General features: G+C 41.9%; 2 protein-coding genes across 2 annotated transcripts; one reads left to right on the top strand and one right to left on the bottom strand.

The window, feature by feature from the left end:
• Window positions 1-7,344: 7,344 nt before the first annotated feature.
• On the bottom strand, window positions 7,345-9,475 carry PYROXD1 (pyridine nucleotide-disulphide oxidoreductase domain 1). The gene has a single exon (XM_030210250.1). It carries the CDS (start codon window positions 9,167-9,169, stop codon window positions 7,664-7,666), a length of 1,506 nt encoding a protein of 501 aa, XP_030066110.1. The 5' UTR covers window positions 9,170-9,475; the 3' UTR covers window positions 7,345-7,663.
• Window positions 9,476-12,147: 2,672 nt separating this feature from the next.
• Window positions 12,148-25,366, top strand: RPS4X (ribosomal protein S4 X-linked). Its single transcript, XM_030210745.1, has 6 exons — window positions 12,148-12,255; window positions 14,075-14,255; window positions 16,787-16,884; window positions 17,905-18,076; window positions 19,754-19,911; window positions 25,185-25,366. The coding sequence occupies exons 1-6, from the start codon at window positions 12,148-12,150 to the stop codon at window positions 25,284-25,286; spliced, it is 819 nt and encodes a 272-aa protein (XP_030066605.1). The 3' UTR covers window positions 25,287-25,366.
• The last annotated feature ends 1,585 nt before the right edge of the window (window positions 25,367-26,951 follow it).

Here is a 26,951-nt window from a genome sequence, read left to right on the forward strand (position 1 = left end):
AGGAGACGGGGAGAATGAGAGAGCCATCAACAGAAATAGAAAACGGGGGGAGCGGGGAGGTGGGTTTGGGGGGAAAAATGAGAAGCTCGGTTTTGGTCATGTTTAATTTCAGGTGGCATTGAGACATCCAGACAGCAGTGTCAGACAAGCATGCTGAAACTTTGGTTTGGATGCAAGGTGAGATATCAGGGGTAGAAAGGTAGATTTGGGAGTCATCAGCAAAGAGATGGTAGGAAAAGCCATGGGATGAGATTAATGAACCAAGGGAAGAAGTGTAGATAGAAAAGAGGAGGGGACCAAGAACACTTTAAGTGATTAAATCCCAGTGCTATGTTCAGTAGATACATGGTTTTAATGCAGGATAGGATAATCCACTAGTACTACTACTTATCATTTCTACAGCGCTATAGAAATAAGTAGTAGTAGTATCTGGATATACATTAGATGCAAGCCTACTGTGAGTATACAGATAAATAGGTATGTGCAGCATTGACCTGCTCAGTGTGCCAAAGCGTTTTTTAAAAAAAATCATATACAGAATGGCAGCACTTCTGCTGTTGACAAGACGGTTGCCTACAACTATGGCTTAGTGCCATAGTCCAGTGGGCACATACACCACTATGCTTACCTTTTAAGGCCTATTTATAAATGGGGAACTAGCTCTAGGCTGTGGATCCTGGAGCAACTTTCACATTGGAGAAAACTTGACACCTGGCTCTTATTTCAACACCTCCATTTTGAATTCCTTTCCAAACATTTCCCACAACAGTGGGCTTTTTCTCACTGACATACTAGCCTACACTACATCTGCTTTAGGTATCTTTATGCCTATAGGATACTGCTTCACAGGCTAAAGTGGAAGAAGATGCTGTAACTTCTGCATTTGGTGCAAATGGGGGTGGGGTGGCTGTTGGAAGGTTAACATTCTCTAGCTGTGCTTGGATGGAGCCAGGGCATCCCAAACTTGTCCTAAGGACCCTACAGCTAGTTAGGAGAGCAGGATCTGCCTATTCAGATTTTGCACACATTAAGCCTCCAGCATATTGAAATATACTGTGGCTATGCTGGGAAGTCAACTAGGCAAATGGTGGGTGTGTTTACATAGTAGGAAGTGCCAGCAAGTGCTGTTAGTGAAATTGCAATTAATACACAATTTTACCACAGGGCCCAGTCCATAAACTGAGCCCTATTGCAAATAGCACACAGTTAGTACATATTACTATTAAAGACCCATATATATATATATAAAAAGAGCCAGGGTCTGTTCTTCCCCATTTGGACCTGCACGAACAGTAGGAACCTGTGATATTAATCTACTCCGTATTATACAAGGTGTGTTTAAATTCCGTTGGAATGGTCCCTTGTTCGGAGGTTTGAGGTAGCTTTCCTTAGCGGAAAATCGAGCAAACCTGAAACTATCTCTGACTGTGCCATAAAAGAACTTGAATATGGACAGGGTTTGCAATTTAACTCACAAGTGTTAGCAACTTACAGCTCCTGCATAGGAAAAATACCAGCACTGAGCAGTCACCACTGCTACCTAGGCAGTCCCAATGGGCTCTTGCTGTGAAGTGAGGCGAGGCAGGCATAATACAAAGAAGAACCAGGTTCTTCTCTACCCACTACAAGAAAAAAAAGCCTTAGCTGGGTTCTTCCCCCCCCCCCCCCCCCCCCCCCCCCCCCCGAATGCCTGCATAGCTGATGCATTGTATAAGCACCATGGGGGGGGGGGGGGGGGGGGGTTACTCATTGAGCATGCTCTAACATATACCCTTTAGCCAGGAAAACTTCTGTTACTTAATCTAAAATCTGGGATGTCTTCTACGCAACAAAAAGAGGATCATGTCTTGTGCACCATTGTGTTTACGAAGATTCTTGATACTACCTTTTTCTGTGGTACAACAAAGTGGTTTACACATATAGGTTCTTTCTCTTTCCCTACATTTGTACCTGGGGCAATGGCTGGTTAAGTAACTTGCCCAGGATCACAAAGCTGCAGTACCTGGTTCTCAGACTACTGTATACTACACTTTAAAATTCTTGGTATTGACACATATTAGCTGACCTGTAAAGTTAAATCTCTCTCTGCTTAGTTTGCTTATACCTTTGCACTCCTTTTCATTCTCTTGGCTCATCCAATACTAAGCTGTGGTTGGTCTCCTCTCTTGCTAGGTTTAATCTTAACAGATCATACTCCAGAGCTTTATTGCACCTGTCCTGTGGAATGCACTGGCAACAGCTCTTAGATTGGAAACTTTCATAAATCGAATTAAAGCTGCCTTCAACAGCTCTGTGATCTAATTGCTCTAACATATGTTTCTCCTATGTTCAATTTAACAAGTTTGCAAAATGCTGTTGTCCTCTATTTTAAGTTTGTTTGTGCTGCAGTATACTTTCTAAAGATTACATATCATAATGAAATATATCAAATAAACACAAAAAAAATGGGAAGAGGAGGAATTGACAGATCTAATCCTATATAATAAAACACACCTCCAACATTCTACTACTACTTAACATTTCTAGAGTGCTACTAGGGTTACGTAGTGCTGTACAGTCTAACAAAGGACAGTCCCTGCTCAAAGGAGCTTACAATCTAAAGGATGAAATGTCAAGTTGGGGCAGTCTAGATTTCCTGAATAGAGGTATAGAGGTTAGGTGCCGAAGGCAACATTGAAGAGGTGGGCTTTGAGTAAGGATTTGAAGATGGGCAGGGAGGGGGCCTGGTGTATGGGCTCAGGGACTTTATTCCAAGCATGGGGTGAGGCAAGACAGAAAGGGCGGAGCATGGAGTTGGCGGTGTTGAAGGGTACTGAAAGGAGGGATTTGTCTTGAGAGCGGAGGTTACGGGCAGGAACGTAAGGGGAGATGAGGGTAGAGGAGGGGCTACAGATCGAGTGCAGTTGTAGGTTAGTAGGAGAAGCTTGAACTGTATGCGGTACCTGATCGGAAGCCAGTGACATGGCTTGAGGAGAGGGGTGATATGAGTATATCGGTCCAGACGGAAGATAAGGCGTGCAGCAGAGTTTTGAATGGACTGAAGGGGGGATAGATGGCTACGTGGGAGGCCAGTGAGGAGTAGGTTGCAGTAGTCAAGGCGAGAGGTAATGAGAGAGTGGATGAGAGTTCGGGTGGTGTGCTCAGAGAGGAAAGGGTGAATTTTGCTAATGTTATAGAGGAAGAAGCTGACTGCATGGCTGAGGCATTCCTGCTCTCTGTATCCATCTCCTGAATTGATATCACGTACTTCCGGGTTTGTCACAAGCAGAAGTGACCAACCACATGAGGTTTCTCAGCTTCAGAATGTTGGAGTGCATTCTATTAAATAGCATTGGTCAGTTCCTTGAAGCACAGCCAGAGCTCAGCGTCCTTCCCTGTAACGCTCAGACACCAGAGCGAGGGGGGAGGATGTATCTCTGTCACACACACACTCTCTATCACAGTCAATGTCTTTCTCTCTCTCACACTGTATCACATTCACTCTCTCTGTGTCACAGTCACTCACACACTCTCTTGGTCTCATACATTCAGTCTCACAGACAGCCTGTGTCTCACACACACACACTCTCTCTCTCACACTGTATCTGTGTGAAACACACTCTCTCTCTCTCTCACACTGTGTCTCACATACGCACTTGCACACTCTCATTCTCACCCACACACTCGCACATTCACTCTCTCTCTCACACACAGTCACTCTCACATACACTCTCTCACACACAGTCACTCCAAGGAAAACCTTGCTAGCGCCCGTTTCATTTGTGTCAGAAACAGGTCTTTTTTACTAGTTCTTAATAAATGCTGTATTTTAACCAATGTAAGAGTAAACACTATAACTTCTAAAATATCCTTACAAAATTTCATTACAGATATTCAGAAATGCCTTGGAATGTGTCCAGACCACTAAATTGTTCTCCATATTTGTAATTTGGTGAATCTCTTCACAGAGGAATTTAATAAATCCCAATCAATAATTAAACATGAGCTCAACCACCAATGTCCACATAAAAAAAAAAAAGTTTGTTCCAAACAAAAGCAGGTACTAAGCTAAGGCTGTGCTGTCTCAAGGATGATCAACTTCTGCTTTGAGTACCAGACTGTTCAAATCCCACTGCTGCTCCATGTGACCTCGGACATGTCTCGTACAAATTTAGGGGCCCTTTTACTAAGCTATGCTAAAAGGGGCCATGCAATATGATTAGAATGGCTGTAAAATGGCTCCATTTCCATTTTTTTCTATTATTGGCCAGGTGCTAATTTTATTAGCATATGAACCCTTATCTACACCTATTTAGTAGGCGGAAAGGGCTCTTGCACCAACCATACACTAATTGTTTGCCATGCAGCTGTGCCAACCGACTAGCGCTGGGCACAAAGTTATTTTTTAGCACCAGAGAAATGTGCAAATGCCTGAACTACTGCAGGGCATCTGCACGCACCTCATGGTAGTGCATTTTGGTGCCGCTTGGTAAAAGGATCCCTTAGAATGTAAAGCCTCCACAAACAGAAACATAGCTCGTGTACACGAATGTAACTTACTTTGACAGTACTAGTGAAAAATGTGAGCTAAATCCAAACAAACTGGGTGCCTAGGTTAATAAAATGCACCTAGGTGTCTGTATAAAATATTAGCACAAATCTGGCAGAAATTACACTTAGAATGAATGTGCAGACATTATATATTATCAAGAGCAGGCATGTTGGAATATACTTTACCAGTGAATTTTTAAATATATGTGGGAGTTGAGCTGTGATTTATGCACACCCACTGTGCACCAGATTACACTATGCATACTTTAAGAGAGGACCTAGAGAACATGAAAGCAAGTAACTTGGTGTTTTACAACCAAAATAGGTTTTTTAAAAATTATTTTCTAAATGCTACATGCATGTAGTTGGAGTGTGTCAGTGCCAGATAGGGGCTAACCCTTTGTTTCTTTTGAATCATTTCACATATACTAATCCTAGTGACACTTTAGAATAACTGCCAAAAGACTGCTACAGTATTACATACAGCAATAGCTGGCAAAATCAGTAGAAGCAGTATTTGGAAATATTCTAGATATAAAAGATAGAAAATAAGGATCAGAGTATTCACACCTGCTTCCAATATAGACTTAGTAACAGCAGCGTACCTGGGGATTCTCTACAGAGCATATTTAAAAAAAAAAAAAATCATCCCCCACAGGGCAACAAGCACTCAAACGAAATTACACTCTGTACTTAGGCAAGGAGTAAAATCTTTACACTAGTGCTGCTAAATTATTCCTATGCCAGACTTACAAAGTTGCTCTACAGCTGTTTCACCTTCAGAAACAAACATGGATGTTTGTGGCCCAGTGTGATATTTCTACTCTACCTTGGTATAGACTACACAAAAGTCATGCGTTATAGAATGGACTAATATTATAGGGTGAAACGTTTGCAGCTGCTCTCTTCTTGCCATATAGAGGGTTAAATTTATTAATGCTAGTTATATGCTAAGTCCCACTGCAAATAGGGCTTGTGTTAAGAAACATGCATTCATGCACATTAGCAAACCTAGAGCTCTATTTACTAAGGTGCGCTAGCATTTTTAGCATGTGTACAAAATTAGCATGTGCTGTGTAGGCGCCCATAGGAATATTGTGGGCGCCTACAAAGTTAGTGCGCACTAAAAGCATTAACACGCCTCTAGCACGGCTTAGTAAATAGGGGCCTTAGTCTAGTGTTCATAGAGGAGTGGCCTAGTGGTTAGAGCACCCAGTCTTGTAATCTAGAGGTGGCCGGTTCAAATCCCACTGCTGTTCCTTGTGATCTTGGGCAAGTCACTTAACCCTCCATTGCCTCAGGTACAAAAACTTAGCTTGTGAGCCCTCCTGGGACAGAGAAATATCCAGAGTACCTGAATGCAACTCACCTTGAGCTACCACTACTGAAAAAGGTGTGAGCAAAATCTAAATAAATAAATAGTGATCTGGACCACGCTCTGGCATTTGAAATGCCCAAGCTGGTACAAGTCAAATGCTAAAAATCTTTAGACAAAAATTAATTTTTAAAATGATGGGAAAATAAGGCTGTGGCCAGAACCCATCAGATCCAGAAACAGGCAGTTCTCAGAATATACTTAGAGAAGCATTTTTGAAATGATATCCCAGTCAGAATTTATACATTTTGCACTAAACATCCAAATTCCAAATAGAAAACATGACCCTTTTTGAAACCACAAAACGTCTTTTTTTTTTCTCAAAAATACCATTTGTTACAAGTTTTTGTGCTCTGTGCATTTATCTTTTCAGGCCATTAAAAAAAAAAAAAAAAAACTGCAAGTGAAAAATGTAGAAACAAGCCATTGGGATATAGTAGACTGGTCCTCCAGACATCCCAATGGGGCACTGCTGTGGCTTCATATAAATGCTCCCAGGTACACATCTCACAGTTGCTCCTTTATCTTGTCTGTTCAGCCCTCCAAAACCCACTAACTCCAACTGTACACCACTACAATACAGCTTATGGGTGAAGGGGGCACCTATGTGTGGGTTCAGTAGGTTTCTGGTTGAGTTTTGGAGGACTCATAGTTTCCACCACAAGTCTAACAGGTAGGGGCCGGTATGGGCCTGGGTCCACCTGTCTACAGTACACTGCAGCAACCACTAACCTACTCCAAAGACCTGCATGCTGCTCTAATAGACCTAGATATATAACATCTGAGGCTGTCATAGAGGCAGGTAAGTACTATTTTTATTTTTTTGGGGGTGTCATCCCTGATTGGCTCCAGTAGTCAGCTGGGGCACCTTTTTCTGCTTCTTCATTATAAAAACAGGTCTAGACCCAAGCATTTAGATTTTCATGCTGCACGTTTTCATTTTGTTCCATTATGGCTGAAAAATGTCCAGGTGTTAGGCACACCCTAAGCCCACCTTCAAAATGCACCCTTGTGATTTGAATGCACTGCAGACAAAATTGCATAGCCGTTCGTAAAACAGGTTTTAAAAATACCAGCTTGGACATTTTGAGAAGATTTTTGTCCAAATGCTGCATTATGACACTTAAAAAAAATGTTTTTCTCTTTTGAAACTGAGGGCCTTAGCGTATTAGGTTTTCAGATTATCCATACTGAATATGCATGAGATACTGGCATATACAGCTTCCACCAACTGCAAATCTCTAATCCATATTCACTGTATTGCTGGATATGGCCAGAGCACTGCAGGCGAATCACTACTACAGACTCAGCATATTTTGACTCATCAATTCCAACAGACAGTTGGAAGCAAAAGAAGCATTTATGCAGAGGTCCTATCAGCATTTATACAGAGGCCCTATCAAAATGCTATCAGAACATTTAAAATGCAGAATGTGACATTTAAACTGTTCAGATGAGGTGACTGATTTATTAAGATAGCCAATCCATAAGCTGGTCGCAGCAGCTGTAACATCGTTTATAGATGAGTTGTTATTTGTGCTCCATGAAGCCAACATGTATTTTGTTTCACAATCCTTTTGTACACTAAAGTGACCCTCCTTCTGCCAGCTAAGTGCTCACTCACAGTACTTATGAGATTACTTTTAAGAATAAGCTTTCTTCACCAGGCACTATACACAATTTTATTCCCCCCAAAATAAATGAGAACGTATTCAATTTTTATATATTACAGGGTATGAGACCAAAGCAATGTTTTTGTTAATCAAAATAATCTTCTATATCAATATTTGGATCCAAAAGATCTTCCCCATATGCAGAAAGATCCATCTGATTTAAAATTAAATTTTCAAATGTTTCATCTAAGTCTGTTTCCCCAAGCAACACAGCCCCCATCATTCGTCCGTTTTGCATCACCACTTTAACATATTCACACCCTTTGGTACATCGCAACATTAAGTAATGATCTGAACCCAAACCTTGGCCATTGAATTTTCCCAACAAAACCACCTTGTAATTAAAAAATTTAGTAACGTGAGCAAAGAGTTCAAAGCAGAAGTCCAGTTCAATAGGTTCGCCACATATATCCGCTGCAATGCATTTAGCTGCATACCATCCCATCTGTCTAGCCTGAGTCCACAGTCTCATCTGTTGCCAGAGTGGGCTGTGTTTCCAGGAAGCTGTGCAGACATCACCTGCTGCATACACGTCAGCTGTGGAAGTACGCATATGGTCATCCACCTTTAGGCCTCCATCTTCAGCTACAGCAAAATCGTTGCCACTCAGAAAAGGCTGCACATTTGGTAAAACTCCAGTTGCGCTCACAATAAAATCACAGCCATATATCTTTCCATTTGTCAACTCAATATAGACTGGCCACATCTCCAGATCCAACTTTGTATTTTTCTCATCATTCTCACCATTAGGAAAAGCCAGAGACACTTCACCTAACTGCTTAAATTCTTCATGGACATAGATCTTCTTTACTTCACACAAGGTCTCAAGGTGAACTCTATGGGAAAAGTCCTTAGCTGCTTTTAGTTTTAAGCCTTCGTGCCAATCAGGACCCAAAGCAGAGCCCAGTTCAGTAGCGTCTCCTTGTCTCCCTCCTTTTTGTTCACGTTCTGACTTTCTTTCCATTGTATATTTGGTCCTTTTGCAAGCAACGGGCACTTCCGGCTTTTCCCCGACCAGCTGTGGAATCAAGAACTCAGCCGCCCCCGCGTCGAAGAAAGTGTTACCAATCGCCTTGTCCTTGATTGCCCAAATCACCTCACAGCCTTCGATTTCGTACGCCAACTCCAGCGCGATGCCCCCGTTCCCTACGATTGCCACGCGTCTGGCTTGCGTGAGGTGCTTCTGGAATTCCCAGGCGCTGTCCGTGTCACGGATGCCCAGCACGTGAGGGTTGCCGTCGGAGATCAACTTGGGCCTGGCTCCTGTACACACGCACAGCTTCTCGTAACGGTGCTGCTGCCCGTCGTCCGTCCACAGCCGGTGTTCCGCACTCTCCAGCCGCCTGACGGTCGACTGGATCACTTGAATGTTGGCATGGCGGCTCTCCAGCACGGTGCTCGCCTGCTCTTCCACCTGGAACTCCTCCAAGGCCCTGGAGAGCTGCCTGAAGTTAGTCACGGCTTTAACTAAGGGCGACGCTGTTAACAAAAGCACTGGACGAGATGGAAAGAGCAGGGCCAGCTGCTCGGCGCAGGTCACTCCAGCGATTCCACCTCCTGCGACCACCAACGCCGCCGCCGATTCCGCCATGTTATCGCAGCAACTACACCCATATACGGAGCGCCGCACGGCTCCAACTTCACGAATTTGCGTTCGGGAACTCTGCGTTGAGCCTCCCGCAATCTAACCTGCTTGGTAGAGAAACTGACACAAGCGGAGGAGGAGCTGACGACGCCTATTCATTTCTCAGAGACTTTACGGAGTCCTCCACAGGCAGGGGGCAGTGTCGGTGAAGTCGGACGGTGCAGTGCACTCACCACTTTGTCCCGTCCAGGTTCCCAGTTGCCGGAGGCCCGTTATCACCAGCGGACCGGAAATAGACGATCTTTTTCACTGCAGACACAGCCATGGTAAGGGAGGATTGCTGTACTTGTGATGGGTCATCCACTTCCATCCTTTTGTTTTGCACCACACTGTTGGGTTCTTGTTAGATATTCCGAACTTGCGAGAACTCTAGGCTTTGAATTTGAGCCAATGTTCAGGCAACGGGGTTCGGTGGTTAGGAGAGAAGCCCGGGTAGCGAAGGAGGAAGGAGCGGCCATTGCTGCTTGGGCCCTGTGGTGGTGAACAGTGCAAATATAGGCAGGTGCGGACTGTTGTTTCAGGAGTAGTCTAATAGTTAATGCAGTGGGTTAAGGACATGGGGATCCAGGTTTGATTCCCACTGTAGCTCCTTGTGAGTCTTGGTAATTCACTTAGTCCCAGGGTCAAACACAATTGTGACTAGCCCACTGTAGACAGCCTGTGCCTGTATATAACAAACGTAAACCGCTTTGGTTGTGCTACAAAAAGGTGCTTTATCAAATCCATGACCCCTATCTAGCCTGTCTCTACAGACGTTGTGGGTCTTGGTTTCTGGGAGATTTAACTTTATCTATTTTAAACTTCCAAAGTTTGAGATAAGAACGTATGGAAGATTTACAGACCATTATAGACCTTTACTTGAGTGAGTTGAACGCTAGCTGAGAATTTTGGAGAATTGTAGCCGCTTTGTGTCAGTAAGGTACTCCTAGCCTGAAAATTTTGAAAATTGTTTGTTTTTAAATTTTTGCATTTTTATTTTTAACTTTTTTTGCATAGAATTTCTCCAGCGAAAATGCCTAGCTTTTGCATGCTCCAGGACTAACATCATTTAAGCTGTCTACCTGCTCAGGCTTTATTCCTTCCTCCCCTGCAGTTTCACTCTTATTAGCTTAAACCCCCCCCCCCCCCCACAGCTTCTCCCTCTTCCTCCCAGTGCACACATCATCCCATACTTCCGGAACGCTCTCTTGTACTTTCCCTTAGTATACACCCATTCCCCCTTCCAGTAGGCATCCAACCATAGCTATCAGTCACTTTGGCCCCCCCCCCCAAACTATGCGTGCACCCTACCATAGTTTTCTCAATCTCTCCAGCATTCACTGTTTTATAGCTGTCTGAATCCATTCTCACTTTACACACTCTCCCCACAACTTTGTGAATCCCCCAGTGAACCTTCTCAGCCCTTTCTCTCCCTATGCCCTTTGGCACATACATACACCTACCCTCTCCAATGGTATCCTCATAGTTCAGCCATAGCACCTCCATCTCGTTCCCTGTATACATTCCCTTTTGTGGGTTCTCCTCAGTTTACCTCTTTTATTTCTTCCCTTTCATTCCCTAATCTCTCCCCCCCTCTGGTGTGTAATGTGCAGTTCCTTCATTTCCTTGGTTTTCCTCCCTGGCACCTGATACAAGCAGAGGAACAGGAGGAGAGTGGTGGCGTCCTGCTTATCTGCCACACTCGTTCTCACTGCTGAATCTGAACCATGAGGGACACCACAGAGCCTTGTAGTTTGGAATTTAGCAGTGAGAACCAGCATGGCAGATGAGTATGGTTAGGTCCGATGTGCATCTGCTCTCCTTCTGCTCCTCTTCTTGTGTCGAGCGGAGGGGACCTAAGGAAATTAACGGGATAAACTGGACAGTATGTGCCTGGGGCTAAAAGAGCTCACAGAAAAGTTTTGGAGAGATGAGGAGGCTTAACTGTGCCCTTTGGGAACTGTGCAGAATGCTGTGCTGGAAGCACTGAATTCTGTGTGTAGGAGGGAAACTCTGCATTGCTCTGTTGTGCAGAATTTCCCCAGGAGTAATAAGGGGAAGTAGATGGATTACTGGGGCGATTTAATTCTTTACAGACACTAGGTGCCCGTTCAGAATCACAAAACTGTCTTTATTATTCCAGTATTCCTCATAATCGTTGATTTTAAATGAGTGTAATATAGATCCTATTTCTAAGCATGTGAGTTGTGTGTTTCTTATTTTGAATGGCCATAGCCCAATAAACAGTGCAACACAGTAAGGTTTAAAAGATTTTGATGCAAGTAGTCTTCAGCACTTTAGTTGTATATTAAAAGACTTGAAGACATGTCCAAGGGTCTTGTTGCCAAGCGATGTGCATGATTTAAATATATCTTTATGTATGATAGTTTAACCCTTTTCATTTCTGATTGCTTGTTTATATGGGCATCACCAAGAATGTTCGGTCTTTTTAGATACAGTTTGATGGCACCCTTAGAAATATAAATTTCTCATCTTTTCCCTGTAGTTCTTGTTTTCTTGACTCTCTTGCATCCTTTCTTCCTTTGTTTAATTTTGTGTGTACTTGAGTCTTTTGGACTGCAATTATTAATGGCAGTGTGTGTCAAATGGAAATTGATATATTTTATGCAAATAGCACATTTTAATATTTAAATATATTGTATTGAAGTCACCAAAAGATACAACCAGCAAGCACATTCACATATGCGAGTCTACCGCAACACAAACCAAGTCTGTAATGTGACTACAAAGCAAATGTAGTTATTTTTTTTACATTTGAATTTCTGTTTAAATGCAGTGTAATTTATAGAACTTCTAACTTGCTGCTAGTTATCATTTTATATTAGAGGAATGGATAGTATCACTCTGCTTTGAGGACTGGATTGTTTCAGATGTAGTCATTGGCAGTAATTTGAAAATAGAAGGTTATTTAGAAGTGTGTAGAAATGGTATTACATTTATTTTCTCTCCACAAGGCTCGTGGTCCCAAGAAGCACCTGAAGCGCGTAGCAGCTCCGAAACATTGGATGCTGGATAAATTGACTGGTGTGTTTGTAAGTACCATACTTTGATTTTTACACATTCTAATGATGTTTACAGTGGCACACCATGTAGATTGAGAATGTTTTTGAACTGTTATAGCAAACATTTTTTTGTCGGCACTTGGATGTTTTTGAACTGTTATAGCAAACATTTTTTTGTCGGCACTTGGAAGTTTTTGACTTTACTGCTTATTTACATGGTTAGAGGTATTGCGATTTGTTGGAGGTGTAAAATGCTGTTTAGGCTTAATTCCAGGATTAGAATTTAGTGGCTTAATTCATTAAGGTTTTGTTAATGAACATAGAATAATGCAACATCCTTAATAAATCATGCCCTTAGAGATCTTGTATTGGGCTGACAACTGTTTGAGATTGCAAGGTACAGAAAGTAAAGATTTAGGTTCTAGGGCAGCTCTTTATGGGGACCTTTTACAAAAGTGCAGTGGCTCTACTGCTGGGGGAAGTAGTTTTGTATTTTCTAGTGCCAGGGGCATGCCCAACGGTAATCAGGCAGTGCTGCGCTACTGCTGGAGCCCTTAAAAGGCTGTGTGCCAATGCCACTGCAGGGCCCCTTTTACCGCCACTTGGTAAAAGGAGCCCTATATGATGAATATTTCAAGAGAAAGCAATGGGAAGTCGAGGATAATGGGGGGGGGGGGGGGAAGTAATTCAATTGATTTAGGATTATCAGGTTTTTTTTAAAGTAGGTGTCTACCCACATTTTTCATCAGCAAATGTGAGCCTTTGGTGATTGTCTGGGAAGAAATAAAGTGTATTTGGAGTTCCACTGATATTTTTTCTGTTTCCCCTCGTGGTTCTGTCTGAAATGACAGTGCTAGTTGTGTAATTGTCTTTTTTTGAATTCCATGCTTCAGATCTTTATTAGAATAATACTGTGTTTGTGTGGGTGCTGTGCAGTTATTGTGAGGGGCAATATATTGCTTCTGTATGTGCGGCCTCTAGGTCATAAAAAAAAGAGGAAAATAAGCAACTACTACTACTACTTATCACTTCTATAGCGCTACAAGGCATACGCAGTGCTGTACACCATACATGAAAAGACAGTCCCTGCTCAAAGAGCTCACAATTTAAATAGGACAGGCAAACAGACAGAACAACTAAGAGGTAAGGGAATTAAAGAGGTGGGGATAAGAGGGTACAGGGCAAGTGATAGGTCGGATATAACAAAATCAAAAGAAAAGAATTTGGTTAAGAGTCTTACAAAAAACACCGTATACCTTACCAGCCACTGTGGCTGCATGTTTTTTTTCCAGAAACCCTTCTAAAGGAACTGGATAAGAGTTTAAAAACCAAAAGCTTTGATACTTCACAATGCAGTTTACAAGAAACTGCCTCTAACTGGACAGCCTTGTAGTAAAATAATAGAAATTTCCTCTCCCTGCATAATTCTTGAAAAATCAGAATAAATTGAAACTTTTGTAAGTGGGGGAAAGAAAAGCCCATCCCTTTGGCTGAAAAAGCAGTTGAGAACTCCATTTCTATCTGGCTCCAGTAAGGTGGTTAGAGGTTACAAGCTTTTACCAAAAATCATAATTCTATCTGCAGAGATGCTTATCTTATTTTCCTGTTAATCTGTTGTTAGATTTGTGAAGAATGAAGCCACCAAAAAATAGAATTTGCTAAATTTAAATTTGAGGGTAAGCTGGTCTTGAGTAGAATGACCCCAGCTGAAGCAGATTTGTGGTGTTAGTTGTTTGTGGTTGGAGCAGTTTTCTAGGCTTCCAGGTAAGAAACAAAACAGGTTCTGATTTTATTCTGTAGGGCTGTCTTTAATTGTCATGAATGACTGACTTTTTTTTTTCTCTTTTAGGCTCCTCGCCCTTCAACAGGTCCCCACAAACTGAGGGAGTGTCTTCCTCTCATCATCTTTCTCAGGAATAGGTTGAAGTATGCCTTGACAGGAGATGAGGTCAAGAAGATCTGCATGCAGAGGTTTATCAAGATTGATGGCAAGGTTCGCACTGACATCACCTATCCCTCTGGCTTCATGGGTAAGCCTTGCATGTATAATTAATAAAGGGCCTTCCCTAGCACTGTGGTGAATTTTTGTTGGGTCAGTTTGTTGGTCAGCGTAGTGTCACTGGAGTGACCCTAAGGACTGCAGACAGGTTGAGAAGTAATAATAGTGGCATATCTGAGTAGGATGTTTTGTTTCTCTGCTATTAATTTTGTATTTCACCTTATTATACAACTACAGCTTGGTCTGGAACGTGAGTAGAACAAAGCTGATGTACATGTAGAAAGTTATGTGTTCTATTTTTGTGAGTTTTGCTTGCCAGTAAACATTCCCAGTCCACTACTGAGCAGAATCCAAGATATTCTGATTTTATGTTAGTATTCTTCTATGTTGCAGGCATTTGCTTCAGTTTGTTTTCAAAGGCACAGTTTAACCAACCTTTTGGTGACTTGCAGTCAGTAATAGAAAAGGGTAATTCTAGGTCTGAATGATAGAACTCTTGGAATGTCTGAGTTCTTGAGGTAGAGAAATAAGTTTATTGATTTTCTTCAGTTGTTGAATAATGTGTTTATTATGGGACCAATTGTGGACATCAGAAAATATGAAGTAGCTTCCTAGTGGAGGCAAATACCTGAAAGCCTGGTATAAGATCAGAGAATTCCTTACTGTGAAGAAATGATGGGAAAGGCAGAGATCACCAGGTCTGTAGCATTGCACCTGGAAGGAAATGGGGAAGACTAGACGTTCAGCCCTCTCACTGTCTGTAGCTTAAACCAGAGTATCAAACATCACCATGAGAAGACTCAGAGCTCTTGAACCAAAATCTTTAATGCAGTAATCAAACAAGTAAAAATAACTTGCAGAACAGATGTGCTGGACAAGAGTTTTGCCTTGTAAACTGGGCGTCTGTTCTCAACTAGGTCTCTCCGTGCAGGAGAGAAGCTGGGAGGGATTCAACAACACTGCGTAGTAATGCTGTTTATATTCTTACACTGGTAAAATCTTGATAGCTTCACTGAAGCTTGAAGGGGGTCATACTGCAAAGTGTGGCATAGGCAGATTCAATTCACAGAGGAGAATGCTGCACACTTAACTCTTACAGATCCCAAGAAGAGCGAATGTTTAATACATATTCATAAAAACAAACAGCCTGCCTCCATGCAGATGGGAGCAGAACACTAGGTTTGCCTTATAATTCTTACCTGTTGTCTTTTTAGTTTGTGTCAAGATGTTCACAAGTTTGTGATACCTTTGATTATAGTACAAGAGGTTTCAAGAGCCTCGTAAGTTTCCTCTTTAGACTGCTGGTGAAAGGCTGTTTGTGCTCAAAAGTTTATGTATAACAGCATCTTTGGTTAGTCCAGTAAGAACTGTTGCTATCTACAAAGATTCCAGCATGGTAACCTTGCTTCTCCCAGGTCTTCCACTCAGCCATCTCTCTCCTCTTCAGTCTGTTCAAAACTCTGCCGCATGACTAATATTTCGCCAAAGTCGTTATGCCCATATCAGCCCTCTCCTGAAATCACTTCACTGGCTCCCTTTCCGTTTCCGTATACAATTCAAGCTCCTCTTGTTGACCTATAAGTGCATTCACTCTGCAGCCCCTCACTACCTCTCCACCCTCATCTCTCCCTACACTCCTTCCCTAGAACTAGCAAATCTCTCCTAATTGCACCCTTCTCCTCCATCGCTAACTCCAGACTTTGCTCCTATCTCGCTGCACCTTTTGCCTGGAATAGGCTTCCTGAGCCATTACATCTAGCTCCATCCCTGGCTGCCTTCAAATCTGGGCTAAAGTCCTACCTTTTTGATGCTGCTTTCGACTCCTGACTTGTAACTTTTATCTTATCCTTATGTGTCCTTCTGTCTGTCCTTCCCTTCTCCTTTTTGGTCCTGTCTGTTGGTCCTGATTTAGATTGTAAGCTCTTTTGAGCAGGGACTGTCTTCGTCATGTTCAATTGTAAAGCGCTGCGTACGACTGGTAGCACTATAGAAGTGATTTATAGTAGTAGTGGTAGTAACCAAAATTCAACTGTTAACCTGTAGAGCCATAAAAACTATATCTAATGTAATGTGCATGTTGCAAGGTGGAATGTTTTTATTTTCCACATAAAACACATCAAAAGCCTCTTCCTTGTTGGCAGTTGTCTGTCTGCTTGGTGGGAGCATTTTGGTGGGGAGGGGGAGGTGGCTGTGCTTTGATGGGACCAATGTTGTACATGAGCCCTGCTGAGAAGGCAGGAAATTGGGAGACTGATGGATTGAAAGTTACTATTGACTTTTCTCTGGTATGTTTATCTTGCAAGCGGCATATATTACAGCTTTTGGTTGTCTGTGCATTAATTTCCTAACTCTGGAAAGCCTTCTGGATTGTTTTTGAAAGGGAAGCAGTTTGTTACTTTTATCAGGTTAGTAAAACTGGCACTGTGCCTTAGGTTGTGACTTTTGAAAGCAGTGCCCTCTGGAAATCCCTTCATGGGCACCCATTTTTTGGTTGGAGTGGTAAACACTTTGGATAGCTGCTGGATGTAGTAAACCTAATATAAAGATTTTGCTTTTGTGCAGATGTCATCAGCATTGACAAGACAGGCGAGCATTTCCGCCTGGTGTATGACACAAAGGGGCGCTTTGCAGTTCACCGCATCACTGCTGAAGAGGCCAAGGTGAGGAGAACTGACTGAGAAAGATCATTTATATCTAGGAAGTGCACAGCCATGGGGTTAGCACAGGGCACCTTCCTGAACTGTTTCTGGTCAATTAATTAGTACTGAGTTTGCTATGTCCCCTTCTGACCTACAGTCGGGTGCAAAGGTTTACGCAAGCCTGTCAAATTATATTCTAACGAATCCCTAAGCAAACAGAAGCCTACACAATCTCTGTATGGTACAAAGTTAAACATGAAATGTTTCTGCAATTTTTAATACAGAATTAGTTTATTTGCTGGTTTTTAATAGATTGAAAATAATAATGTGAATATGGCACCCTTACAGTTGATTCTGCGCTACCTTTTTTTTTTTTTTTAATCCAAGTTGATAACTCATTAGGCCTTCAGTTAGGTGGCGATAATTTCACAGGTGAATGAATACTCTTATCCTTCTAACTTCTCAGTTTGTGATTGATATTCTATTTACTTTTAATAACTGTGGGCTTCTCTAAGCAACAGTCCAAGCATTTGAAAATGAAGATAATTCCCTATTACAAAGCAGGAGGGAGGGTATAAAAAAATCTGTAGAGGCTTCCAGCTAGCAATTATTTAAGTGTCAGAAACATTGTTAAATACTAATTACATGGTACTTCGGAAGCCAAGGCAAGTTGTAGAAGACCAAGAAAAATCGTTGATAGAATTGTCCGAAAACTGGTGAGATTTGTAAAGAAAACCTGCTGAAAAGTTTAGCTAATACTGGATTAATTGGCCACAGGTCCACAGTATAACATTGATGACTCGCCCATGCTGATCATTTTTGAGTAATCAGAAGGAAACCCTTTTTCTACAATCTCAAGACAAAAGTAATACAAAGTGAGCAAAAGAAAACCTTGACGAGCTTGAAACCTTTGTTTCATCAGCCCAAAGCATTTTGTTGCAAAATTGAATTGTGTGGAGCCTCAGGGGATGTATTTTTTTTTTTGTTTCTTTATTTCTAGAGCTGAACATACGTCTACTTACTGTATTTTCTTTTCCACAGTACAAGCTGTGCAAAGTGAGGAAAATTTTAATTGGCACCAAGGGAATCCCACATCTAGTGACTCACGATGCCCGCACTATTCGTTACCCAGACCCACTTATTAAGGTGAACGACACTGTCCAGATTGATCTGGAGTCTGGCAAGATTACTGACTTCATCAAGTTTGACACAGGTATGAGATTCTGCCACCAGCCTTCCCCCAGAGTAAGAGTGCTGGATGTGAAGACAAGTTAAATCGGTGTTAACTGAAAAACTGGTCTTCAGAGTTGGTGGTAATAGTGCTAGTCCTTTCTAGACTCCTGGAAGGTATTGCTCAGAGAGCTGAAACCCTGAACCTGGAGATAGATGCATATTTGTAGTAAATTCCTACATAGATGCACTCTTGAATAAAGGCCTTGCACTGGGCAAAATATCTCCTCCTATAATCCAAGGTCTTTGAATGTCTGGATTATGTGGCCAGCACACCCCCTTGGTAAATTAGCTTTGAAAGTTAAGGGTTCAGTCTATAGTGTATTGCGTCTGTTACTACAGAACCAAAAACTCAGCACTGTACAGTGTGGAATCACACAGGATTTAAACCTCTTTTCATCACTTGCAGCAAATCAAGGGCCTGTCAGAAAGCTCTCTTAGTACAAAAACCGCTGCAGACTTCCTTCAGGCCTTCCTGCTCCTTGTTGGAGACTTGCTGTACTGTCCCACAGACACTATTCCTGTTGATCCCTTTTGGAGGCGCTCTGCTGATTCTCTTGCACAGTTGCTACAAGTGTGAATTCTGTAGCACTGAAATTTCACTGTAAAGTTTGTTTAATGCTCTTCAATTCTGATATGCTAAATTGAGTTACATAGTGACAGGGCTGATCAGTACTGATGGTTTTAGTGGCAGTACGTTCTTGTGCACACTTGTTTTGATATATCACTGTTGAAGGTTCCTGCTGAGTGGTTTACAATACATTAACCAAATGATACAGATGGAAAAAGATAGAAAACAGTAGGGCTTAGATGGGATTTATATTTTATACAGGATAGAGTAAGTAAATAAAGATAGGGTCGATCATACATCACTGTTTCACATAGCTGCAAGCCTGCCAACTGCCTATTCCTTGAAGTTCCCCCCCCCCCCCAAAAGTAAGTCTTTAAATTTTTCTTGAAATTCTGTAGGAAGGCAGTGTTATAAATTATTTCAGCTGTAGCGCTGCGATACATACAGTGCTGTGCAGAAGTGCATAAGACAGTCCTTGCTCTGTGGAGCATACAGTCTAGTTACAACAAGCCTCAAAAAGTGTTTATTATAGAAAACATTATTCAGATTAGTGTGGCTTTGACTGGGGAAAGCCAGGTTTTAAGATATTCAAAGCAGCCTCACAGGCAGGTTCATAGCCAGGATATGAATATGGCCAGAGAGGCCATACTTATTCATGCTGTACACCGCCTTGGGTGAAATTTTCCCAAAAGATGGTAAATCCTAATAAAAGTAAATAAATATTACTGAGTAAGAGCATTGAGGTAAGAGGCCTCTTGCTTGATGTCAAAACTGCTCTTTTGCCCTTGGTGGAATACGGGAAGGCAACAATTCATGTTCTGTTTCTAACAGACTCCACAGCTCACCTAGGAAAGACCTGATTTTTGCAGTATCAATGTAAAATATTTCAGTATCAAACTGTAGTCTGGCTGCACTGTACCCATGGCCAGCTGCTTGAGTGATTTAGTTAAAGGCAATACCAGCTCTAGCTGAAGGGACAAGTATCCTTGTAGTTTACTACCAGGAAAATCTGTTATGGGCTGCTTTTCTTTGAAAGGCCTGTTGTAACTTCTGTGCATAATTAATAACTATATTTTTCTGCTGCTCCAGGTAACTTGTGCATGGTGACTGGCGGTGCTAACTTGGGTCGTATTGGTGTGATCACCAACAGGGAGAGGCACCCTGGCTCATTTGATGTTGTCCATGTGAAGGATGCTAATGGCAACAGCTTCGCCACTAGGCTTTCAAACATCTTTGTGATTGGCAAAGTAAGTACAAGTCTGAAAAGGAGTAGGGAACTGCTAGCCCCCCCCTCCCCACACACACAAAAAAATGTTGGGTTTGGGCCAGCCCAGTAGTTCAGTGGCAGTTCTGTGTGCACTCGTGGAGGACCTGAGTTTGATGCCCAGGTTAAGTCTTCTGTTCCTCAGGTCAGATGGGGCTGGGGATACTACAGAAGCAGTGTTCATAACTTCTAGGGGGATAGGATTTGATATATTGCTTTCTGTGGTTACAGCCAAAGCAGTTTGCATATTATATACAGTTACTTATTTTGTACTTGGTGCAGTGGAGCATTAAGTGACTTGCCCTAACCATTAGGGCAATCTCTACTCTAGGAGGTGGGGGAATGGAGTCTATCATCTTCTTATGACAGTAGCTGGATTTATGGCCCATGTTCTGGAAAGATTTGTGGTGCACAGTCCCTGCCTGAGGACTGTTGCTGTAATGTGTGGGTTAGCTAAATTTGGAGATGTGCAACAGGGGGAAAATTCCTTAGGGTGTTATGAATAAAGATTTATGGTACCAGATCCCAGTCTCTGTTCCGCCTGAGCTAGCAGCCAAGAGGAAAGTGAAAAAAAAATGGCCATGCCTTTAAAAAAAAATAAGGAAAGCTTGCAGAACAATGGACAATAAATGATCTGATAAGAAACCTATTCTAAGAATAATCCACATATTTAGTAGGGATGTGCACAGACATGAAAAATTGAGTTACCTTTTTTTTGGCAGTTTTTTCATTTTCACACATTTATTTTAATTGGAATTTTAATGCATGCTACATTGATTTAACACACACTGACAAATTAGTTCATGCTAAATTGATTAAGGTGTGTTAATTTAGTGCATCCCAAAATTTGTAAGGTGCATTAACAAACTGAATGCATACTAATTAATTCAAATCCCTAATCTTTAGTATTTTACTTCCAAAAGTGGATTTCAAATTCAGAGCTGTAATAAGAGCATAAGTTCCTTGCTGGTCAGACTGAAGTCTCTGTGATAATGCCATCGATACATTCCTTGTTCAACATTGGGGGTATGCTAGCATCCATTTGGCCAAAATGAATGACAGATGATGAAATGCAAATAGAAATTAGGAAAGGTAATAAATATGGCAACATTTACTCCCAGTATTGAGTTGGTAAATGTCACATTGGAACAGGCTAGGGCGGTAAGGTCCTAGATGAAATAAAATGAAAACACACTGCCTCATCCCAACACAACACGAATATACCTACAAACTTAGTCACACCGGACCACACCCTTCCCGTCTCAGTCTGAAAATCCTTGGTGTCACAATTGACTGTAACCTCACACTCGAGACCCAAGTTAACTCTACAATCAAGAAAATGTTCTACTCAATGTGGAAACTTAAACGCGTGAAACCATTCTTCCCGAGGGTAACTTTCCGCAACCTGATACGATCAATGGTATTAAGCCATGCTGACTATTGCAATGGACTGTAAGCAGGATGCAAAGAACTACTCATAAAGAAACTACAGACTGCTCAAAACACAGCAGCCAGTCTTATATTTGGTAAATCCCGATTCGACAGCGCCAAACCCCTATGAGAAAAACTGCATTGGCTCCCAATCAAAGAACGTATTACTTTCAAAATCTGCACCCTGGTCCACAAGATTATCTATGGCGATGCCCCGAGTTATATGGCTGATCTCATAGACCTACCAACCAGAAACACAATTAGAACATCACAAACATACCTAAATCTTCACTACCCTAGCTGCAAGGGACTCAAGTACAAATCAATTTATGGATCCAGCTTCTCCTATATAAGCACGCAATTATGGAACGCATTACTGAAAGCCATAAAGACAACACAGGATCACCTCAATTTCCAGAAATCACTAAAGACCGATCTGTTCGAAAAGGCATACCCTACTGATCCAACTTAAGTAACTGAACTCAGCAACACAACGAAGCCATAACCTGCAATGAACAATATATCACTCTTCTCTTGATTCTCTAATGTTCTGTAACAACATCACTCTGTATTTGTTTCATCACTGGAGGTGGCTAACACCGCACGGTGCTATGTAAGCCACATTGAGCCTGCAAAGAGGTGGGAAAATGTGGGGTACAAATGCAACAAATAAAATAAAATTGTGAAAAATAGCAGGTCCTTGTGAGACTGGAAGAGTAGGCATCCAAATGATAGATGAAATTCAATGTGGACAAGTTCAAAGTGATGCACGTAGGGAAGGATAGACCAAATTATAGCTACATGATGCTAAGTTCCATATTAGTAGTTACCCTCCTGGAAACGTATCTAGACTTCATTGTGGGCAATACATTGAATCTTCTGTTCCATGTGCGTTCGCAGTCAAAAAAGCAAACCATGTTGGGAATTCAGAACTGGAATAGAAAACAAAGCATATCATATAGCCTCTGAGCATTCTCCATGGTGTTACCACACATTGAGTACTGTGTGCAGTTCTGGTCTCCACATCTCAAAGATACAGGAGATACATAGAGTTACTAAAGATAGAGAGAAGGACGGTAAAAATAATTCAGAGGAAATCACTCTGAGGAATGCCTAAGGAGGATAGGGCTTTTCAGCTTGGAGAAGAGATGATAGAGGTTTTTGCTGCCCTGCAGTGGCAAAAGTAAGCAAATGCTTAAATAAAGAGAGGCACTTGCTTCCTTTTGCCATTGCAGGGCAGTACAAACTCTGAGCGGAACGGGTTAACAGAGATCGTTTGTTTGCTCCTTCAAAAACAAGAATACAAAGAGTAAGGGACATGCCATGAAGTTAAAATATATTTAAAACAAAGCTTTGGAACTTATTGCCAGAGGATATGGTAAAAGCAATTAACATACTGAGTTTGAAAGGTTTGGACGAGTTCCTGGAGAAAAATTCAATAGAGTATTACTGTAGACAGGGGAAGCCATTGCTTATCCCTGGGGGTAAGCAGCATGGAATGTTACTACTTTTTGAGATTCTGCCAGGTACTTAGGACCTCGATTGGCCACTGTTAGAAACAGGATGGTGGGCTTGATGTGTCAATTCTTATGTTCCTGTGCTCATTCTCGGGGTAAAAATGGCTTTTTTTCAAGTCTACCTGTTTAATAATGGTTTATGGCCTTTTCTTCTAGGAAATTGTCCAAATCTCTTTAAACCCAGCTGTACTAGATGCTTTGATCACATCTTTCAGCAACAAACTTCTGTAATTTCATTATGCATTAAGTGAGAAAATACTTTTTTCCAATTTGTTTTAAATCTGTTCCTTGTTTTGATGGCGTGTTCACTAGTCCTATTTGAATAGATAAACAACACTCCTATTTATCTTTTCCACCCCACTCATAATTTTATAACCCTCCAGTCACATCCCCTCTCATTTCTTATCCAAGCTAAAGCCCTAATCTGTTCAGCCTTTCTTCCTATGAGTTCTGTTTCATCCCCTTTGTCATCCTCTGATCCTCATTAGAACTCCCACTGCTCTTAAAAACAAACAAAAAAAAAAGAGCTCTGGGCACTGCTGGGAGCAGGGAGTACTTTTATACCTGTTTGTGCTTTGCTCTGTTTGCATTGGACACTGCAAGTGTTTGCCTTTCATTTTATTCATCTCAGTGGGGCAGTTCATGCTGCTTCGGTGGCGATTGTCAGCACCATTGGGGCTTTGTGCATTGTAAGTGTTTGCCTTCCCCTTTTCTTCTCCCGAATGGCTGCTGTTAGCACTGCTCCGATGGCTGTTCCCGGGGAGTGCTGATGGGGTATGATGCTGCATGCTCGTCGGCTGCTTACTGCTCCCCTTTTGCTGTGTTGGTCCAGGGTGCTTTGTCGAGCCGGTTAGAGGGGGCCTCAGTGCAAATTTTGGCAGGCTCCGTATCTGTTTGCTCTCCTGCCGCTGCCATTTTGGATCACTTGCTTTGGCTGTGTTTTAGAAAAAAAAAAAATCCCTAAAAGCAGAAACCTGGACACAGCTCCCCGGGCTAGCGTGACCGAGCAGTTCATGACCTGCTCTTCGGGATGGCCTTCGTTCAGTTCCTGCGGTATGCGGGCAGTGGTTGTAGGGGTGGCATTCCTCTCTGCATGATAGGGCAGCTGTCTGGCCTTCTTTAGCAGTTCTGTTTCCCGTGCTTCTTTCAGTGTGCCTTCCTAACAACTCTTGCTGTAGCACTATGGTGTGTGGATTTGGTATGTATCAATATATTTAAATTTACTTACATTTAAATAAAAGAAATAACTCTATATTTGATGTTTATTCTGCTATGGGGACTTTTGCTGGTGTTCTTCCCGGGCCCAGCCTCTGTTTTTCCCTTCTGCCTTTTCAAGGGGCAGTTTTATGGAGCTATTGCTGCCTTAGAGCCTAGCCTTCTCATATTTTTCAGATACTTGTTGGGGTTTCTCCTGTTCGTCTCAGTATGCGTGAGTTCTCTCGGCTGTTTAGAGATGTCTCCTAGGGCTTCTTCCGACCTGTCGTGGTTGCATAGTTCGTTTTGGTACTGGATCTGCTGTCAGTTTAAGAGTTGGGGTCTGTAAACGTTCTGGGTTGTTTGCTAGGACTCTCTTCCCAGCCTTTCTGGTATACATTATCAGTGGCTTTGCAGCCCAGGGAAGGAGGCGCCTCCTGGTCTCCCGAGTCAGGCGGTAGGCCCTCCTTACTGCTTCTGGTCATGTGCTTGGCCATTATCTCTTGCTCTCAGCTTCTCTCCATTCAGTCAGGGCTGTTAGTTGGTTTATCACCATTTATGTAGTGAGGCCCTATTTTTTAAATTTGAGTTTCATTTTGGAGGTGGATGTAACAGTGGGTGCTTGAGGAGATGACTCCTTTTTGTAAAGCCCTGGCTGAAATGAGCAGTTTTAAAATAAGCTGTGCATGGCTCTGAGTTGGTGTAAAACCCCATGGGGATATGTGAAATGAGGAATATATGAGTAGATTTTTACTCTGCCCAGGCTGTGGCCCCTTAATCCCTGTGTAACGAACTCCATTTGTAAATAGTGACTTTCTGAAATAGCCATTTATGTGTGTATGCAATCTACATGCTGGAATGCTGCTATTTACATATGGAGATGCTTTTAAAATAGAGGCCTTTATGCCCATGTTTGAGTCTGCATTAGGTTTCTCTGCTAGTTTTAGTTCTGTAGATTAGAGATTAGCATGAGTGCAAAATTGTTATTTCAAACCCAGAAGATGATACATTATGGAAGAAAGCCTTTTTTAGTCCATCTTCCCAGGGAGTTTGTTTTTAAGTCCATGAGATTGAGTATCTGCAGTGTGCATTGATGATTTGTCTTTAACTCTAGGGTAACAAGCCTTGGATCTCCCTGCCCCGAGGAAAGGGTATCCGTCTCACCATTGCTGAAGAGAGAGACAAGAGACTGGCAGCCAAGCAGAGCAGCGGCTGAATTATGGCTCAACTATGGACAAAATACCTGTTCTGTCTGTGAAATACTTTTTGCCAATAAAGCAGTTCTTTACTTATTGTCATTGTTCTGAATTTCATGTAAATATAGTGTGGGCTGTCTTCAGATGCAAGGAGGTTTAATTGAGAACAGGAGATGGCATTATGTCAAAAAGTTGAAGCCACTTAGGTTAGTCTGTTTCCCCTTCCCCACGCAGCCGTTGTTCTGTGTACACTCAAAACAAAGCAAACAAACCTATGAGCTGCTGCATCCACGTTGTCGTTCTTTATTGTTGGTACATTTTTAATCTCACAGGATGTACACAGAGGAAGTATAATAACAGAATAACATTTCATTGGTAGAGTAGTAATTTGTTATAAATTGTAATCAGTGTGTCATTTGGAGGGGACATCCTAGCATGTGTTATATTCATGCAAAGATTTTTTTTCCTCTTGGTAAAGGGCCCCTAAAATAGACATCATGTTATGAGAATCAGGTGCTCAGTATTCAGAGCGTATCTATTTAGTTATTTACATCGACCGCTTCCTCAGTCCAGGATCCTTAACGGGTACTCCGTTGCCGGAAAGTTTGGGGAGAGGTTTGCCATCTTTCCGACTGGAAGAAGAAACATCGTTCAGTCCCGAAACGAGAGGCCCACCTCCTATCCCGGAGTTGACATCAAGGATGGCCCAGGAATCCCCGGATGTACAAGAATCAACGGGGTTTCAAGGAGCAGGTGCCGACTTGAGATGAGAAACGCCGACATTCCCTGCGATGGAAATGGGTGCAGAAGGAGGAGAAAGTCCTTGGGGAAAATCCTGAAATACTGGAGAGACAACCAGCGGTGGGGTCCAACAAAGAACCGGACTTACCAAGTAAGTATTTTTTTGCCAAACAAGCCTGATATAATAACTTTAGATAACATATGGGAAGCCTTGGTAGGCTTGGAAGCTTCTTTTTCTCAAAAGTTCAAATCTTTAAATCAGCAATTTTACTCTGAATGTTAAAATACCAATATTGGAAAATAAATTAACAACCATGGGTAAAGAAATTGAAACAAATACTAAGACAATTCAGAATGGTCACCAAATACAAGTGAATCTCTTTAAAGAAAATCTTTTCCTTCAAAACAAAATTGAAATTTTAGAAAATTATCAACGTTCCAACACCCTTAGGTTAATAAACTTTCCGAAGCAAGTTTCAATCTCACCTCTATTGACTTTTTAAAAATATCTAACATGTTTTGAAAATCCCGGAACAGTCACATCCTCCTATATCCAAAATTTACTATATTTTGCCTCTTGTAAAGAAGGAATTACCGGGACCTGATGGTATTCATCCCAGAGTATTAATAGAACTAAAAAATGAACTTGCGGAGCTACTGTTAGAAATATGCAATCTGTCCCTAAAATCGAGTGTAATACCGGAAGACTGGAGGGTAGCCAATGTTACTCCGATTTTTAAGAAAGGTTCCAGAGGAGATCCGGGAAATTATAGACCGGTGAGTCTGACGTCGGTGCCGGGCAAGATGGTGGAGGCTATTATTAAGAATAAAATTGCAGAGCATATACAAAAACATGGACTGATGAGACAAAGTCAGCACGGATTTAGTGAAGGGAAGTCTTGCCTCACCAATCTAATGCATTTTTTTGAGGGGGTAAGCAAACA

Source organism: Microcaecilia unicolor, chromosome 7 (genome assembly GCF_901765095.1).
Source record: "Microcaecilia unicolor chromosome 7, aMicUni1.1, whole genome shotgun sequence".
Lineage (NCBI taxonomy): Eukaryota > Metazoa > Chordata > Amphibia > Gymnophiona > Siphonopidae > Microcaecilia > Microcaecilia unicolor.

Excerpts from the sequence above, each read along its gene's own strand:
- PYROXD1 (XM_030210250.1), bottom strand. The coding sequence starts at position 9,169 with ATGGCGGAATCGGCGGCGGCGTTGGTGGTCGCAGGAGGTGGAATCGCT.
- RPS4X (XM_030210745.1), top strand. The coding sequence starts at position 12,148 with ATGGTATTACATTTATTTTCTCTCCACAAGGCTCGTGGTCCCAAGAAG. Across the intron at positions 16,885-17,904 it reads TCACTGCTGAAGAGGCCAAG|TACAAGCTGTGCAAAGTGAG; the intron begins GTGAGGAGAACT and ends TCTTTTCCACAG. Across the intron at positions 18,077-19,753 it reads CTTCATCAAGTTTGACACAG|GTAACTTGTGCATGGTGACT; the intron begins GTATGAGATTCT and ends CTGCTGCTCCAG.